Below are 14,736 nucleotides of genomic sequence, written 5' to 3'. Positions count from 1 at the left end.
CTGCTTTAAAAAAAATACAGATGTGTAAATACCATTCTACTCTGAATCAATTGGTCTTGGATAAGGGCAAGATATTATCAAGAACAAGAACAAAAGTAAAGCCAGAAGAACATTTATTAGTTGGAGAAAGCAAGTCCTATCAAGGACCAGGTTTCCTATCAAGTTATATAACTGTGTCAGGACTTAATTATTGCCTGATCATCCCCAGTAGAACTTAATCCTTATGAAGGCAGGGACTTGGTCTATTTCACTATTATTGTTTTCCCTGATGAATGCCCAGGTTGTAGTAAGGTGTTGAATAGATATTGCTAATTTAGTGTACAAATAAGTGGTGATTCATCCATATAATGTAATATTGTGTAGCAATTTAAGTGTTTTTTTAAAAAGCCTATTGTTGATATTGAATACTCCTTCTATGTTAAATATAGGAAGTATAAAACTGTATAAACAATATGAACACAATATTCTTTTTTTTCCCTAGTATTTCTATATCCTGTGGAAGAGGGTTAAGTTTATTATTATTTTTTTTTAATCAGCCTTAAAGTTTAAACCTACAAAGAGAAGTTGATAGGCTGGAATATTTCTCTAAGATGAGTAAGATCAAAGTTTATGTTCCTTTTTTTTTTCTTTCCTTCCTAGAGTAGCTAATCACCTTTCTGCCTTTGTGGGAAAAGTCTCTCCAGGCCATTGGAAACTTATCATGCTGTTAACACACTGGGACAAAATTATTGGTAGGAGGACCATAAAAATGATTACCCATAATTGGTCACTTTGGAGAATGAAAGGGGGCACTATTCAAAATTACTCTACAACTACAAACACTAGGACTGTCTTGGGAAGAACCAGGACATGTGGTCACCATGTTTATTAGTAATACCCCACATGAGAGCCCTGCTTCTACTTGTTTCTAATAAGCAAACAAAGAAACAAAAGAATGGCTAGGGGACATTTGGATCTTTAGGACTTCAGTCATCTTGCTGGAAATTTAAAAAAAAAATCCCACGTAATCAGTGGTATCTAAAGTACATTATTTATTTGGACTTTTATCTGTAACGTTGAATAATTGAAAGGGAATCACTATGAATATTAAACGGCTCCAATTTCTAGGACAGAGTAGGCTGCCAATAAATAGACCATTTGATCTCTGAGTGTGAGAATCATGTGCGTGTTACACACCATTACGTAAGAGCAGATGTTAAATATTTAGCAGAATGACTAGCAACTATTGGAGCTTCCTTTCTGCCAACTAGTCTGGGTTTAATAATCCATCATAGTTAAAACAAAAATCTGGGTGCCTGGGTGGCTCAGTTGGTTAAGCGACTGCCTTCGGCTCAGGTCATGATCCTGGAGTCCCGGGATCGAGTCCCACATCAGGCTCCCTGCTCAGCAGGGAGTCTGCTTCTCCCTCTGACCCTCCTCCCTCTCCTGCTCTCTGTCTCTCATTGTCTCTCTCACAAATAAATAAAATCTTAAAAAAAAAAAAAATCTATCTCATTAACTAGAAACTCACTTCATGGCAAAGCTCTCCACATCCTTGTGGGTCATTAGAATGGGATTTTGACACTTTCTTTCATTTAGACATTGTCACCCTGAGCAAAAACAGCCAGAAGATCCCTTTGTGCAACTCACATAGGGCTGTGTTCCCTTCGTTTAGAGTCTCTTCTTTGGCACTGGGGATGCTTAGCTTTTGGTGCTGTAGCTTTTCAGATGCTAGAAGAGCTAGAGGGCAACCCTCATACAGGGTTAACAATTGCTGGTCACCTACTACCCAGCAGTATCCGAAATCCTTGTATTAAAGGAGTGATGTGGTTATATCCTTTCTGATCCTCATTTGATTGACATCATTGCTATTAATAAATAGGACTGAAAGAAGAAGCTGAATGAAAAATTCTCACTCAAAACTACAAATTAAAAGCCTAGTGTTGATAATGCTTATCATTATTTATTGGTTCATTCAACAATTATTTATTGAGCCCCAGTATATGCCAGGCACTGTTCTGGACTCTGGGTGAACAGAGGTGAACAGCACAAAGCCACTGTCTTCAATGGGACTGTCACTACAGTGAGGTGGGAGACACAAACAAACAATACACGGGCATTCATTATAATGTCGGGTAGTGGTAAGTGCAAAGAAAGGGGAAAAATGAGATAAATAGCTAGAAAGAGACTCAGTAACAAGGACTAGGTGTCGTTTTATATAAGGTGATCACTGAAAAGCTTTCTGAGGAGGTGGCATCTAAGTAGAGCAATGGTGGGTATGCAGGGAAGGTCATTCTTGTATCTGGGCATTTCTTTCCTTTAGTAAGAAATGACTTGATGGCTGGCAACTGGAGTTTAGTTTTCCTAGAACTGAGAGTGAGGTCACAAGTAGGAGAAGTTCATTTTCTTTTCCAGATCCTCTTCTCAGTGCTCTGATTCTTGAAGCAAGTTATCTTATCTTCTAGAACCTCAGTTCTCTCATCCGTAAAATGGGTTGGCTGGACACCATCTTTGTTGTCCAAACTCCCAGGGTACCAGTGAATTCAACATTGCCCTTCACCACCTACCCTCTGCCCAATCAGCATACCTGAATAACAGATGTGCTATTTATGTAATCTATATTTATCTTAAGTAGCTTTTTTTTTTTTTTTTAAATCTAAACAGATGTACTTTTAAATGTTTCTGCAGCCAATTCCAATGTGGGGGACAGGAAGATTACCCCAATCTATGCAATCTATGGACAGCAGCTGAGTGTCCTACTGAATTCTGACACTAAGAATTCTGACTTGGGAGGTAGTGTCAGATTCCACATGTTAAGGGCTCAGTCCTGTGAGACTGTTCCCACTCCACCCTGCCAATTTCAGATGCCAACCACAAACCTAGGTTGTCTCCTGTGTTTCTGATTGACTGGCTATAGATCAGAAGTTCCAGCATCCCTCCTCCATGGTTCAATGAATATGCTAGAGCAGCTCACAGAGCTCAGAAGAATATTTTATTTACTAGATTACTGGTTTATTATAAAAGGTTATAACTCAGGAACAGCCAAATGGAAGAGATGCTCAAGGCAAGATCTGGGGAAAAGGCTCAGGAATTCCATGCTCTCTCTGAGTGGCCACTCTGCCTAAATCTCCATGTGTTCACCAACCTGGAAGTTCTCTGAATCCTGTCCTTATGTTTTTTATTTCATTATATAGGCATGATTGATTATGTCATTGGCTATTGGTGATTGATTCAATTTCCAGCCCTTCTCCCCTCCCTGGAGGTCTGGGCAGGGGGCCTTAAACTTCCAACCCTCTAATCAAATAGCTGGTTCTCCTGGCAATTATCCCTCATCCTTAAGTGGGGTCCAAAAGTCATCTCATTAACTGAACAAGCCACCTTGGTTGTTTTCATCACTTAAGAAATCCAAAGGGTTTTAGGAATGCTGCCAGAAAGGGGAAGAAGATTAAACATAATATTTCTCATTATAAATTGCAGTATCACAATTTTAAAAGGAAACATTGTGTTATTGGCTATGAGTGGAAAACTCTCCATAGTACAGAAGGTAACTGCACAATAAATTCATGGGAAGAAAACCATTTTATTAAATTCTAGCTACAGATTTGCTGCTGCAGACTTTAATCTTGAGATTTTATTTCCCTTTTCAAAAAGGGAATCTATAATCGTTAGACACACAACTTCAAACTATCCCTTACTCCATTAGAACGAGCAATAAAAATTTAACCAACACCCCTAAGAGGTCAACAATTATTTATTGAATATCTACAACATAGCAGGCTCTGTTCTAGGCTCCAGGATACACAGTAAAAAAGATAAAGTCTTTGCTCCCCATGAAGCTTACATTCTAGAGAGTAAATACATTTACTGAAAGTAAACAGTGCATTGAAAAGATAAAAATATCAGAAAATAATATGTGCTCTTGTTAAAGAAAAAATTATTCATGACACTTGTTAAAGACGGTAAGGCACACTTTATTCAAGTAGGGCTACTACAATGGGATTTTCTAGTTGGAGAGAGAGCAAGAACTCAAATCCAGCTTAGACAGGGACAAGTGGGGATTTCCATCACAGAAGCAGATGGGGATCAGTGGATAGAAAATTACTAAGAGGAAACATCTAAGTAAGGGGGATTCTTGCTAGACCTACTCAACAGGATTCTTGCTGAAGATAGACTTGGATGATTAAGAATGAGAGTAGTCAGATACTAAGGGTAGGGAATTTTCACTACACCAGCTTAGCAGGATTCTTGCTCAAAGCAGATTCTACAAAGACAGAAGAATGGCCAATTTCAGGCCTATAGGGACAGAGGACTCAGAGGAGCCTGATTAAAGTTTGGTCAAAGTAGACAGTCTTTGTCACTCTGAGGAGAATGACAGACGAGCAATATGGTGGACAGGGAATAGGAGGCTGGAATGAGCCATCTTAGGGGGAAGTGGATTCCAGACAGAGGGAGAATTGTGTGCAGATTATCTGCTTAGTAATTTAAAAGGGAATACCTTTCTCCCTTTAAAGTGTATTGTTATTCAATGTCGCTTTAAAACCATTTCTTCCAACCATCAGAAATTCAGAAATGCATATTCCACACTTAGAAAACAATGGACCACTGGGATCAGGAGCCCTCCTAGCCTGGGCCTAGGAGTTACTATTTCCCTGCTGGTGCTGAGGCTGCTGGGCTGGAAGAACCCCTGGGGCCATAATCTCTGCACAACATGATGCAGTCCCCATTTTAAAGCCTACCCTGGGGCCAACAGATCAGGTCTTACAAAGAGAATCCAGAGTCCCTTAAATTTGCTTCTGGATCTGAGGTTAACTCCAGAAGCATTTACAGATGCTGGAAAGATCCAGTTTACAGTAGGAAAAAGTCCAAATAACAGCAAGCACAGCAACAATAAAATCATTCATTTGTGCAATTTATACATTTAGGTTATTGCCTATTCTAGGTCATCCTTTTCTGGAATTCTTGGAGCCATGCCAGACAGAGATTACATATCCCTATTGTATAAAGAAAATGAGACCCACAGAAATTAAGCAAATTTTTTCAGGGCTAGCAAGTCAGATACATCACCTGACAGCACTTCCATCCATTCAGGGTATTGGACCAATTGATCTGAGTTGTGTGTTGGGTGACTGTCCTGGGAGGAGTATCAAGTCACGTAAAATCTAAATCCAAATCATTATAATGATACTATCAAAACATGGGGGTAGGGAGCAAGGAAGGATACCTAGATGAATTCTCTTATCCATTTCTAGGAGTTTAGAATTCTATAAAATCTAGAACATGAAAGGAAGAATTTATTTCCCTTTATCCATCCATTACTATATTCCTGCCCCTAATATTACTTAGTGCCTTTTCTGTGCTGAAAATCCAAAATGTAGAAAAGAAAAGGTGGGTGCCCCACAGGAGGTCTAATCTAGTTTGGTGGGTCAGCATCATCAAACTGACCACCTCATTACTAATTCATGACAGAAAATTATTTGAAAATTGTACTTCCAAGCATTACTATTTCTTCCATATGCCAGTTAGTGTTTGAAAAAAAAAAAAAACTTAAAAAGGAGAAGTTTACTATAGCATCAAATAATTTCCAATTTTCTGAGTGCTAAATGAAGTAAAAATTGTGGTTAAATTAAACTCATCAGAGTTATTATGAAAGAAAAGTATTCTAATGAAATTGTATGTCTTTGAATCTAAATATTTTCAGAGAATTATGTCTATAAAAAAGGAGACCATTTTTTTAACAAATGAACAAAAATATATCAAATATGAAATTCCTTATATTAGAAATGTCAGTTTTTGCAATTCTTGACAAGCTCATCCAAATTTCAAATACCATATGATACATAGTTTCTATCCAGTTAAATACAATTCATAATCATGTGAATTTACTTATTGTCTTCTAATAAAATATTTAAAAGCTATTTTACATGTTGCTTTGCCAGTTTTATGCTACATATTGCAATCAAACAGAAGTGAATTCATTGATCAGATAATTAGTTTAATTTAAAAAAAATTCTGTTTGGTGGTAGGGAACTTGCTCGTTCTCTGCCTCAACTAAACTACCATGTGCTAAGCTATGTTCTGTTCTTGGCTCAGGAGAGAGATGAGAGTAAGTTGATTTTGAAGAGGAAATGGGAAGCAGGAGGTGGCAAATTCTTCCCTTACCTTGTCCTGAAATCTGGAACAGGGAAAAAAATATGGACACTAACAATAAAATCACTCCCTTCTATTGAGTGTTTCCTCTGTTCTAGGAACTGGTAGTAACTCTAGAAACGAGCTCATTGATCCTTTGCCACCACTTGGCAATGTGGAAATTATTTGCTTTGCATGTTTGTGGAAAATGAAGTTCAGAGAGGTCAAGATGACTGTCTGAAGTCACACAGCTAGTCATTGTTGGAGCCGTATACAGACAGGCGTGTATTGAGTGCCACACCCAACAAGGGGTACGTTGCTTTCACTGTTGAGCAGAAGATCTGAGCTCTGAGCAGTGCGAGGGGAGCATTGGCTCTGTGAGCCTGTGACGAGTAGCTAAGTAGTGGCAGTTAGTTAGGTGATTAAAGTGACAAAGAACTATAAAATCATGTTTAAAATGTATGGACACCTGGAATGAAGAAGGCCCTTTGGAGATGGTAGCCTTTGATTATTAAAAAAATGATGAGTTGAGTTAGTCTGCAAGATAAAAATTCAGTTCTCACTTTTAGGCCATTGGGACCTGACAGAGGTTCCTGACATTGACTTAAAAAAAAAAAAAAACACAATTTTAATCCCATAGGATGAAATATCAAATTTCTGTATGAAGCATAATACAAACAACTATAAAATGCCTAATCAGTTTTTTTTTAAATTTGATTTTCAACATTCACATTGTAGAAACATGCAAACCCCAGCTGAAACAATGTGCGATCTTGTCCCATTTATCTTTGGACGTAGAAGGCGGGTTAGGCAATGAGAGGTCTGACTAGATCCCGTTGTCCAGCTCTGCGGCCAATGGCTATTCAAAGTAAGAAGCCAAACCCATGGAGGGAGGAAATGTGCATCCCATTACCACCACTGTCTCAGCTGAATCACTGATGATGAAGAATGACGTTTTTGGCTCTTTAACCTAAGTTTAAAGGATAAACCCCTGGACTGAGGTGGCAGAAATGGGACCCGTTCGCATCCAGCTTTGACAACCACTTCCTGTGATGCTTGGGAGAGACACTTAGCCTCTCATTCACCATCTCTGCCAGTAGAGCCCATACTTTGCCTTCTCACAGGAATGAGATCAGTTTTTCACGCCTAATACGTGCTCTCCCACACAGCAAGAGCTCAAAAAAAAGGCCTCACTGATTGAAGAAAAGAATTAGTGAATTAATTAATACGCCTTTCTTATTTTTCAAAGCATTTGACATACATGAATAAGGTTTATGCTTACTAATTATCTGTATTAATAAAACTAAAGTCAGCATTACTTGTCAGCACCAGAGGGACGGACTTACTTCACCATCGAAATACGCCTTTCAGTTGGCAGAGAACAGTGAGCTCTACTTAGAAACAGTCACTCCAGAGACTTTCAGGGCCCTGTGATGACTTCTACTCTACGTACTCAACCCACCTGTGTAGGGTGCTAGCAGCAAATCCCAATTTCTGATGACCTACCTGACAGTGTCCCATCTGTCTCACAAGCACCTCCAGTTTATAAGTCCAACCCAAACTTAATTCAACTTTTTTCCCCACAAACTCATTTCTCCTTTTGGATTCATCACCACAGACACCAAGATCACAATTCACTCCATTTCTCAGATAAAGCAGCTTAAAATCATATTGGCATTCTCCAATCAGCCATCACATCTGGATAATCTGCCTTATTGATGTGCCATCATTCATTCAAGAAATATTGCTTGCACACGTATTGTGTTCCAGGCACCATGCAAACTAGGCATACCTTAAGAAAACACAATCCCTGGTCCTTGGAGCCTATACTCTGCTGTGGCAGTCAGACCCATACCCACAGGAAAAGCCAGTAAGTAAACTAAGTTCAAGGAGTTGCAGCTGATACAAAGGAAACCAACAAAGCATGGCCTACTTTGAATGGAAAGGGAGCCCGTTTTGTCTGTAGAGGAACTAACTGATGGATGGCCAGCGTGGTTGGAGCATAGTGCACTGGAAGGAGAATGGGTTGAGATAAAGTCGGACAGGTTAGCAGGGTCCTGGTCATGTAAAACAACAAAGTAAGGGAGTTGGAATTTATTCAAGACTTTTGGAAACCAGTTAAGAGGTTTTGGTTATGGACTCATGTGATCTGAGTTGTGTGTTAGTATCTTTCTGGCTTTTTTGTGGAGAAGAAGTTGGAAGTCAGAGAGAATGGCTATGGGTTTGTCTCAGTCCTTCCGAGTCAGAGGTGAGGATGGTCTAGACCAGGCTAATGGCAGTGCAGAAGTGGAGAAGCCTCGCCTCCTTCCCATCCCCTATTTACTGAATTATTTTAGGCCCTGATTATATCTTATCTTAGCTTTCATAAAAACCCTCTTGGACTGCCTGTAGGTGATATTCCTAATCTGTCCTCCATACTGCCTGCCACATAGATTTGGCCACTCCTGTGCTCAGAGATCCCAATTCACCTCCTCCCTTCCACTCACCACCATTGTCCTACAGAGGCTCTCAAAAAGAGGTGAATTATACTCACAATCACCTAGGAACAACTGAAAATATTTTGGACTGGGTCCCCCCTGCTGTGCAGAGTGATACTCTCTGGGCACCATGAATGTGTATTTTTAGTAAGTTTCTCCAAGCCATGTAGGTCATCTGCTCTCTTTTCCTCCCCACCATCCCCAGGAACACTGGCATATAAGATATAATTTGGCTAAACACAAGATCTGTTCAGAACTGCTGCAATTGGCCTACCCTCCTCATACACGGTCAACATCTCACCATCTCCTGTTATATCTCTTATATATTTTGTTCCCTCAACCTTCAGGGAGAGAAAGTATCCTGTTGCACTGTCTGGGAAGGTGGGTGGGCACAGAGATCAATAGGTGATTACAAGACAACAGGATAGATACTTTGGAACAGGGTTGGGAAGACCAAAAGATATCAAGGAAGGTAGCAAGATTCTTTGTGCATCCTGAAGTCGATAGCCGGGTCTACCAAATAAGATTTTAATGATTGAATGAATGAATGGATGAATGAATGAATGATGAATGTAAACAAAAGCCACTACTCAAGGACAAGAAGAACAGAAAAGTGTTCCTTCTTTAGCTGAATCAATGTCATAAAGCAGTAATTACTCTATATCGAAATAAAGAAGAACCACTTAAACGAAGATTGCTTTTAAGGCAATATGTTCCAAATGAAAGAGGACTCCACTAGTCGGGAAAGACATTTTATTTCCAAGCTTCTAAGAGGGTTCTACAAACAATAGAGGCTTAAAGTAAAAAAGAGAAGATAAAAAGGAAAAAAAAAAAAGAAAACACGTATTTTAACTATTAAAAATTAGACAGCCTTTTTTTTTAAACTTAAACATAAAAATGTAAAAATGTAGTTGTCAAATCTAATCTAAATACATTCCTAGACAAAAAGGATCATCCATGGTGACGGGGTTACTTACAGCTGTATTCTTGTTTAAGTGCTATTCATATTCCTTTTGAATTATTTCTTTATTTCAAATTCAGTTGGAGATCTGTGCAAATCTAGCAAAATATTCTTTGGATTACAAAAACTATATAAAAAATGAACAAAACCTGCAATTATGGAAGTATTGAGAATGTACAATCCTTCATTGAAATGAAAGATTCCAAAGTGACATTGTCCACAGAATTTATTCCACTGAAGGGTTGAGACAATTTGATTTAAATGCAAAGGAAAATGAAAGTGAGCACTTCATAAAAACATTTTTCTTTTTATGCATTTTGACTGAGTCATAAAAATAGGATGTAGCAGGATATCAAGAAATGCTTGAAACAAACTTTCACAATAAAGTAAAAATAAAAAAGAGATAAATCTAAAAATTGTCTGCAATCCAGGAGAAAGCATGTGCCCTGTGTCTAGGGGGAAAGAGGGAAAACACTTGTAGCATGACTTTGTGTGATCTTTCCCCGAGTATTGCTACATTTTGACCTTTGGCCTAAAGGAACAGGTGAAATGCCCTTCATGGAAGTCCCAGTCCCCAGGCAGCTAGATGGGACTTCCAGAGACAGTAGGCATACTGGAATTGACCCTCAGAATACACCATGGTCCCTGCCCTCATTCTGAGCTTATTGCCCAAAGCATATTTTAAAACTGAGTTTTGGAAATGAATTGCTCTTTCTTTTATCAAAATTTGAAATGCCACATTATTTTATGAGGAGTTATAATCACAGGAGGAAAAAATAAGCAGTTTCAAGTGTCAGAGTCATTATGATAGCCTGGCAAAATCAAAGTAGGGAAAAACAGAGTAACATCGGATGTCTGATAACTACACGTGGCAAATTTGTATTTTTGACTCTTCACTCCCGCAACCCCCAAATGTTCAGTATGGGGCAGAAAACCCACATCTTGGAAGTTTCGAGTTCCGATCCTTTCATTTCCTCATGGATTCATCTCTCATAGCCACTGAATTACTGATAGGCAAGATAAACGCCTATTATATATCAAGTATTGCAAAATCAGAGACTGACCTAGATCTTTAGCATCCTTCTTTTTCAGAAGATGTACGCGGAGGGAAGCCAGGACGCTAACACTGAGGACGTACAAGAAAGCTTTACATGGCGTTACAGAATCTTGTCTGAAAAAAACATTTGCAAAACAGATTTGATTTTAAATAAACAATAAAAGCAGCACGCAACAGCTCATAAATAGGGTTATGAAAAGATCACAATTATCTTAAATGAGAAATATAAATGAGTCATTAGAAATACTTAATTTTTTTCAATGTTAAGAATGAAACCCAGAATTAAAAAAGAATCTGTTTTTATTTCAAAGGTTGCTTCTTATATTGAAGCTCATATTAAAGCAACAGTACAATGTTCATAAAATATAAGTGTGATGCCGTAACATTTCTTACATGTCAGAATACTGATATTTGTATGTATACTAAAATAAGAACTTTAAAATTGTACAAATAGATACATTAAAAATGGCATAGAAATAGGGAGCCTCTCACCGAAACAAGACAGTTATATCTGGCACGTATTAGTTTAAGATGAAAGTAGAAGCAAAAAGATTTACAAGAATCAGCAGTAACAAGATTGATGCTCAAGAGACATAATTGTACATTGTATTGTACATACATTGTATGGGTTTAAGCTGGCTGAATATTATATATTTCAAGTTTAAAAATGCACTACATATAGAGTGTCCATAGTTTAAGGCGAAATTACAGCTCAGAACTGTTGTCCTTTCTAATTTTGTGGAAGCTTCTTTGACAAATAAAAAAAAGAAGAAAGAAAGACTTAGATGTTCATAACACATAAACAATTTCCCTTCATTGTAAGTTCACCATTAGACTTCTCCTTCACTTAAATATTTTGTACGCCAAGTGGTTTTTCTCTAGAGAAGTTGATAAACAACTTCAATATTTGCCTTTTTTTGAGAAAAGGTACTTCACAGTATTTACCACTTTGATGTCCTTGCAGTTTTATTAAATGTATCCTCTCTGTAAAACTTTGCTTGTTTTAAATGAGCCTTTCCTTGATTTAAAAAAATACCTGTTTACATATCTTCTAGATTCTTCAGAATGCCAGACACAGTTCTTAAGGCCAAATTTGTATCGTTATTGTTAAGAGTCGTCATCAAAAGTGTCTTTGGAACCGTACAAGTCTGCTAGTTTCTTAAAACGAGGTCCCCAGTTCTGTAGGTAGTCATAGTCCAAGTCTGAATCTGTGGTGGCAGACTCTAGGGAGCTCAGGGACCCAGCCACCGAGCCCCTGCCTTCATAACCGTAGATTTGGATGGAATCATAAGGAGGGGCAGTTGGGTCATTATCTGCCTCCTGTATTCTCGTGTTGATGAAGTCATCGACGTCCACACTGTTGGGTGCTGGCCGGAGCCCAGGTCTAGGCATGTACTGATACTCGGGTTTTATGTCTTTGCGAGGGATAAATCCATTGATCCCGTCTGGATTCTGGAGGGTGGCGATATCAAAGGCTTCTGTATCTTCTTCCCCACCCCCTTCGTCATCATAGGTAATGATGTTCTCACGGACATCTTCTTCCTCAAAGACGATCAGTGGTTCTTTCTTTTGCCTTCTCAGGGTCACAAACAACACTACGATGACTACAAGGAAAGCACAAGAAAGTGAGCACAGGTTAAGCCCAGTATTCCTGGAGCTTTCTCCCGGAGGAGAACTCTGCTTACTGCAAGGCATGATGTGCTCATGCTCAGAATAGGAACCGGTCTATGAGTCTACAAAATGAGAGTTTTACCTGGAATCCCCAAAGATGTGTAAAACCGCCCTCCACCTGGCTCTTCCTCTGCAAAACGCTGCCAGGAAAATATGATATCCAAACAAGCCAGCAAGTTGAAACTATTCTGAGCTTTTTAAAAATGAATCTGACATTATTTGGAAGTCATCTGTCTAAGAATTAGGAAGATTCTAAATAGACTGGTCTGCAGCTTCTTAAAACTGCCTTATGTTGTATTTTCTTTTTCTTTTTCCAAAGGAAGACAGCTATCTCTCCAAAGCATATGAATGAGAATGTTCCAAGACCTCAGGTCCTACCTTTCTATAGGAGGTGATGCTTGTTCCTGACCAGAGGGCTAGGGTTTGGGGGGAATGGGGAGGAGCAGTGATCCTACTCTACCTTAATAAGAAATCTTATCATAAAAGTGGTTGGATTCTCTTCAAACCACTGTAGAGAAGAGGGGAAGTTTATAATGTCCCCCAGGAGACAAATCTCCTCTATTTATTTAAACATAGGAAGGTAGCATCAGCTGAACCCCAGAGGAAGCAGCTCTAGTTCCTCCTGAGAGAGGCGATTCCACTGCGCTCAGACAACCTAGGATGAGTGGGCAGAACCACACTTGAAAGGAAAGCCAAGACAGTGCTTAATTCTCCATGTTCCACCTCCACAAGAAGCTTCTACAATATTCCATGACAACACTCTCCCACATGTGTGGCTAGACTAAAGAAAATGTTTGTGCCTGAATCTGGCAAGGGGTCTGAGAGCCCCTCTGGGTCCACCATCACCGGGAGCTGCAAGGATGAAGCTCCCTTTCTCCCCCAGGGCTGGACACAGCAACCCGGTACCCAGAAAATTCTTAGGAACTCTTTGTTGACCTGAACTCACTGGCTCTTCCCTATGCACTTGGGCCCCCTCAACTCATTCAATGGAGAACCAAACATCATGGAACAAGCATAAATTTGATGTCAGAAATCCTTGGGTTTGAAATGCCAGATGGGTTGATTTTTCTCCTACGTGATCTCTTCCTGAAGCCCAGCAGTGGTTGTTATTAGCGTGCGCACACCGCTGTTCTTACAGAGATGAGATGTAAGTGTAGGAAAAGCCTCCTAAGGGTCCCCATAAGCTGAGGCTTGCACCCAGATATTACCTCTGCTAATCAGAGGAGTCAAGATCCAGCTTGGCCAGGCCAACCTTTGTCCAGTTCCTTGAGTCCTTCATACCATGTCTTTGGCCTCCTGATTATGCTTTCTGTCCCCAACACTTCTCTTTCCTCTTCTTAGCAAACCATTGCTCATATACCAGGCCTCTGCCTAGTTTCCTCTTCTGCAAAACCTTGTCAGATGTCCCCCTGCAGCAGCCCCAGACAGCTGCTGCTGCGTAGTCCTGCACTGTCGGCAATGTGCTCATCAGAACCTTCCCCCAACTCTGCTCCGAATGCTTGTTAAGTTTCCCCCCTGTCTCTCCGGTACCATAACGTGCACCGCGCAGGCCCCACCCCTGCCTTGTCTCCAGCTGTAGCCACTGGTGACCAGCCTGCGCTCCAGAAATATATATTTCAAGGATGGGCATCTGGTTGCAGAACCCTTCCCGCAGGTGACAGCGGAGCCCCCTTACCCAGGAGAATGACGATGCAGGCAAGGATGGCAATCAGCGCCCCCGTGCTCAGGCCGGCGTTCAGGATGTAGGCCTCGGCATTGCAGGAGAGCAGTGCACCGTGCACATCGCACCCACACACCTTGATGGTGAGGGTGTTGGTGCTACTCATGGGCGGGATTCCACCATCGCTGATCACGATGGGCAGGAGGTACAGATCCTGCTTCTGCCGACTGAAGCCTCCACGCCGGGCGTACACCCCTGCGGTGTTATCTGTTGGGAGAGCAGAGACATTTCTTCTCAGGGCAGGGCCACTGGAATCACGGCATGAATATTCGTGCATTCGGCTTGGCAGAGGTCAGGGTGCTCTTTCTCATCACCAGGGTCAACAACCAGCATCTTTAATCTAGGTACCTACGGAGACCGCGGTCATCTGGCATTGCAGAATAGTGTCTCCATATTTTGGAACCAAACTTAGAAATTGGCTCTTTTTTTATTTCGTAGATACAAAGGCCCCCACTGGCAAGCTCACCACACTGCTTTCTGTTTGGGTGTCCCCTTCATCAGATACCACAACGAAGTGTGGGCTTGGACCACATACCCTATGTGAGTATGGCAGATAATTAAATATATAAGTGGGTGTGAGAAAAAACAAACAGAAAAATCTTTTTCATGCTTGTACTTTCCTACTTCATGACAAGCCTTTGGCCAGTTTCTGTGTGTGTGTTTAAAAGATTTCCGGTCCACACTCAAACCTTGCGCAAACTGTAAATCCACTTGTGAGTCCTAAAGGAAAATATTATCTTTGAAG

General features: G+C 40.2%; 1 protein-coding gene across 2 annotated transcripts in view; it reads right to left on the bottom strand.

The window, feature by feature from the left end:
* Positions 1–10,882: 10,882 nt before the first annotated feature.
* Positions 10,883–14,736, bottom strand: part of CDH11 (cadherin 11) — a 142,401-nt gene continuing 138,547 nt past the window's right edge. For both annotated transcript variants that reach the window (XM_036095796.2, XM_036095799.2), the window contains 2 exons: positions 13,947–14,198; positions 10,883–12,204 (listed from right to left, as the gene is read on the bottom strand). In XM_036095796.2, coding sequence (XP_035951689.1) covers positions 11,708–12,204; positions 13,947–14,198 — 749 coding nt within the window. In that variant the 3' untranslated portion in view covers positions 10,883–11,707. The remainder of the gene's footprint in view (positions 12,205–13,946; positions 14,199–14,736) is intronic.

Source organism: Halichoerus grypus, chromosome 15, assembly GCF_964656455.1.
Source record: "Halichoerus grypus chromosome 15, mHalGry1.hap1.1, whole genome shotgun sequence".
NCBI lineage: Eukaryota > Metazoa > Chordata > Mammalia > Carnivora > Phocidae > Halichoerus > Halichoerus grypus.
The sequence above is the reverse complement of the archived record's forward strand: the minus strand, read 5'-3'. Positions and strand labels throughout refer to the sequence as shown.